Source organism: Bidens hawaiensis, unplaced genomic scaffold, assembly GCF_021521415.1.
Source record: "Bidens hawaiensis isolate Kalapana, Puna unplaced genomic scaffold, B.hawaiensis_p1.1 tig00002307_1, whole genome shotgun sequence".
NCBI lineage: Eukaryota > Viridiplantae > Streptophyta > Magnoliopsida > Asterales > Asteraceae > Bidens > Bidens hawaiensis.
In genome coordinates, this window is record NW_027491124.1 from 1662690 (window position 1) to 1667491 (window position 4802).

Consider the following 4802-nt stretch of genomic DNA (forward strand, 5'->3'; position numbering starts at 1 on the left):
TTTTTCTTTACGGACCATCATGCTTAATTAATTTAATTGGTAATAACTCCTCACTTTAAGACTATGCTTAACATTTTTGTTTTTCTTTGTGTCATCATAGCTGCTTAGCCTATTTACATGCTTAGGCGCTTAGGTTTTGTTAATTCATAAGTTGGATTGGTTTCAAATCCTTTTATCTTTTCTTTCCTTAATTAGTTCGCCTGTTTCGTGTAGCTCAAGAAATATCACACCTTCACAGTCAACAACATAACCGAACCGACAACCAGTGCACTAGCAAACGAAGCACCAACATCAGCCACCCTGCCACCGACAACACGAGCACCTAAATATTATTATGAAGGATGAATGTTTTGACAGAATAATTACAAAATTATACTCTTACTATCATAGCATAAATTATTAAAATATAGCAATTCAGGTAGAATCAAATGTCAAGATTTTACAAAAGAATCATCAGCTTGTTCAATCTCTTTATTTCACAAACAATTATGAACCAAAATGTATAAAAAGAACACTATCGAAGCCATTGAGACTATGACCAATAAATCGCACACCCTAACACAAGGAATTCTAAGAAAAGAAATTAATCATACAAACATGGCATGTTTGTATTATTTGTTCATATACAAACCAATTATATTTTAAGATCAATCGTATATCCAATCTAGCCGGAGATGGCTGCATTTAGAAGTATGTTCCAAGTATCTGGTAAACCAGGAAGACACCAATGGCTACAATCTAGACCAATGTGGTTGCCACTATAGTACGTTGGGTGAGCATCCTTTCGATATTGAGAAAGTGTCGTGATGTCGAGTAAGTAGACTGGTTTCTTGACACGTGCCAACACTTTATTGAGTACCACAGACGCCATAGGTGTGCCTGCTGGATACCGTAAACCAAAAAATGGTTGGGTTTCACCCTTGCACGTTTTTGATGGCTCATTCCAGTCCTTTCCCCTGTGTGATTCATGTTAGAAATTTAGTTAAAAACTAGTATTCACTGATTTTGGACATAAAACAACTATATCTATTGATTTTAGTATAATTATTAATTAAACACTATCTTACCAACTTACATCAAACAATAAGTTTATAAGTTAATTTTTACTACAACTACTACTATTATTATTATCATTATAAAAAATCAAAATTAGAGAACATACTCATAATGGACCGGGGAAATGCCTTGAAAGAAAACTTTGGTTTTCGAAGGGTCAACATTACGATTTACCCATCTCGACCATGTTGTCATCCCTTTATAATAAGCCACAAGTCTATTCATGTCTTTGTATAATTTTCCATCTTCGCCTATGTAATCCCACCTGCATTCGACTAGTTTAGGATCAAAGATATAAAAACTCTTATACAATGTGATCATAAAGTAAATTAACTTACGGTTGGTCACGGCCCGTATGAGTCCACCAATGCCATGAGTTAAAGATTAACATGTCATTTCCCATCCACGCGTTTCCTTGAATGATCGAGTCAAGTTTTAGCACGCGTCCTACGTTTTCATTAACAATGTCGACTAGAGTAGTGGTGCGATATATTGACAGTTTTATACCATAATCCTGTTAAACAATAACGAATATGTTAAATTTAATACATGCCTCATTTACGGTTGTATAATTGGTCTACCTTAACATCTCTTGGTAGATGATCAATGACTTAAAAATGATCTTAAGTTTTGATTTTAAATAATTTTTGTTAAATATTTATACATGCACGTACTTATTTACTTTATAAAAGTAAAGTAATTACTTAATATTTTAACTTTTTTGATTTAAAAATCGATAATAAATGAGAAAAATGGAAACAAATATATGGACGTGCACATGAAACCGAATTAGTTGGCCCGTAATCAAAATAACTTACAAATCATAACAGAATTAGCCGAGCCTGACACAAAATCGATGGTTTGACTTAATCTACTTTTAACACCAAGTTCTTAATTTGTTGTTGGATTCTCGGGTAGATTGAACTGAACTAAACCATAAAAACCAAACTAAACCCGTAAAAATAAGCTTTATTATTGAATTTATGGATTATCGTTTTTATTTTTGAATGTTATGTATTTTATATAATAAAAACCTAATAAATAATGTAGCACAATATTTTTATAGCCAAATGTGTAACAATAAGTTAATTATTAATTAACATTTTTTTAGCCCAAGTTCATATTTCGGCAATCTTTTTCTTCCAAAAGTAACTGCCTAATAGTTAAAACTAGGAAAGTTGAAATCGAATCGTGCCGATTATGAAAATCGGAACAAATCATCAAACCAACCAACAATTTTGAAAAACTAAAAAACCAAAAATCTATCTTTGGATACATTAGATCCGCGACCAAATCGAGTAATTATTCCAAAACACTTAAAGTAAGCAAGAAATACACAAAGATAGTGTCTGGTACGCAGAAATTAGAGACGAAAGGGAATATACCATTATATGAGAATAAAAAAAAGATATTGTTAGTAAATAGAATGAAATCACCTATTATCATTCCTCATAAAACGCACACAATTCATTCTCATCCAACCCTTATATTACTAAAACGGTGTACCACCACCTTCCCACCACACAAAAAATAATATTTTTTTATTAAAACTTTAACAGAAAACTAAGTTGGTCCATTAACGAGATAGATAAATAAATATTTACTCAATCATTTGAGTTTTAATAATTAAAGAAAAGTCATATTTATATATTTCAGAGCCGCCTTTCGATTTGTACAATAAATGAGTTACAAGTTGTAATAGACGCATGATCATGAAATTAGAAAAAGACGTTCGCTTTTTCCACTAACGTAGACAAATGGGCATGAAACACTCAAAGGCGTGCATCAATTGCCTGCCAATCATTTCATTATTTATGTAATAATAAACTAAAATTACTTATTCTTATATATTTCTTGTAGTTAACGTTCAAGTTAAGCATTATAAAATAATTAAACCAACTATGCAAGATAATTAAAAATATTTAAGTAGTTTTATGAAACGAAAGTATTTTTTTATTGTATGTATTAATTAATTGTTTATAAATTCAAAAGAATATACAAAACAGTTTCGATAACCCTAGTAAAAACATACTTGTTTTAATTATGACTCGTATAATAATGTAAAACTGTTCAATGAACGAGCAAAGTCGAGCAAGTATCAACTTTTCTACCAACTCTCTTTACTAGTAATCTTTAATCCGAACCGAAAACTGAGCTCCTTTCGATTCAAAAGGTGACGAAAGTCGATTATTATATTAGCTAAATCCACGACTGCGAGCTGAATCAACCTATTACCAAATATAAAAGTATAATATTCTTTATTAAGTGATTTCCGTTTTCTTCTTAAATTCATTTTATCTTGTCATCATATAAATGAATTATTTAAACTTTACGTAAAAGAATAATATGCCAATAACGAACAAGAAATGCGGAGGTAGTTGAATAGATAATAATTGACCAGAAGAAAAACAAAATATCAATTAAAAAATAAAAATAAGAAACTAACTTGAAATGTAAGATCTGTAAGACTTCCACCACTTTTGACAAGTGTATACTTAGCATTTGGCACCCATGAATGGATCATGCAACTCAGTGAGATCCACATGTTAAAACTCAGTGAGTCACCCACAAACATGATCTTCTTCCCCCTCCATTTCTGCAAGAACTCCACACCATTAAACCTACAATAACCAATTCCGTTAAAAACCGAACACAAAAAACAGCAAGCATACCTCTATCCCTAGGGAGAGATAGACTGACTGTTTTCATCGAGACCCCCAACTCCAGAGAAGAAAACCGAACAAAATTAATGTTTCCCATATTTGCTGTGTGCTTTCACCCACCCACCCAACCAAAAACAGCAAAAAGAAAGTACAAACCTTGGAAGGTTACAGCCGAAAGGTTGCCACCTGTACTTGAGATACGCTCTGTCGGGTCGCCGGTATTTGACGCAATCGAATTCCGGGTCGATGAAAGGACAGGTAGCAGGGTTGTAAAGAGGGTAAGATGGATCATAGACCCATTTGCCTCTGAAGAGATTGCAAGAATTGGCTTTTGAAGAGTTAAGGAAAGAAGTGGCATTTATTTGATAAAAAAACAAAAATAATGACAAGCTTAATAATAATGAGGTGAAGGATCCCATTTCTTGGGTTCCGATCCAAATTGGTGGTGTTGTATTGGTGTGTCAAGGTATATATTGGCAGAATATACGAAGAGAGAGGGAGTGTAAATTATATTTGTAATAATATAATGAATAAAAAATATATATACATATAAATTAATATTATCTTTTAAAAGACATATTGGTTCAGCCTAAATTCCCATTTTTCATAAAATTGTCCATCTCAAATTACTGTAACCAAGAAACAGCTTAAGTACTGAAGAGGTATGTACCCGCCTCAACACCAAGCAAGGCGGGTTAACCCACAAGATAAAGACATTATGAAGGCACAAAGCCAAAACCCAGGCGCATCGCGCATACAAAACATGCTCAGGCATCATATGCTCGCGCATCACATATGCGCGCGGCGCATATCGCATGCTCTTGCACATCACATATGCTCGCGCGTCACATATGCGCGTGGCGCACCAGCGCGCGGCGCATATCACACGCTCGTGCATATCACACCTGCGCATGAAGTATCTGCGCGTGAGAATAAAAAGAAGACTTCGCGCATTCTCAGGATGGGCGCATATCACACGTACACATAATCAACCTCGTCCTTATCCAAATCAGGATCAGGGCAACCTTGATTGTGCACGTCAGACACTCTTCTAGAAGGCATCTTTTTAAGGAGTAAGAATAT

The 4802-nt window shown here is 33.7% G+C and overlaps 1 protein-coding gene across 1 annotated transcript; it reads right to left on the reverse strand.

Moving 5' to 3' along the window:
• Positions 1-449: 449 nt before the first annotated feature.
• Positions 450-4208, reverse strand: LOC143616723 (protein trichome birefringence-like 39). Its single transcript, XM_077089476.1, has 5 exons — positions 3876-4208; positions 3503-3677; positions 1395-1570; positions 1163-1321; positions 450-956 (listed from the first exon to the last, which is right to left on the reverse strand). The coding sequence occupies exons 1-5, from the start codon at positions 4136-4138 to the stop codon at positions 665-667; spliced, it is 1065 nt and encodes a 354-aa protein (XP_076945591.1). The 5' UTR covers positions 4139-4208; the 3' UTR covers positions 450-664.
• Between the last annotated feature and the right edge of the window lie 594 nt (positions 4209-4802).

Excerpts from the sequence above, each read along its gene's own strand:
- LOC143616723 (XM_077089476.1), bottom strand. The coding sequence starts at position 4,138 with ATGGGATCCTTCACCTCATTATTATTAAGCTTGTCATTATTTTTGTTT. Across the intron at positions 1,322-1,394 it reads CATACGGGCCGTGACCAACC|GTGGGATTACATAGGCGAAG; the intron begins GTAAGTTAATTT and ends AGTCGAATGCAG. Across the intron at positions 957-1,162 it reads ATTTCCCCGGTCCATTATGA|GGGAAAGGACTGGAATGAGC; the intron begins GTATGTTCTCTA and ends TGAATCACACAG.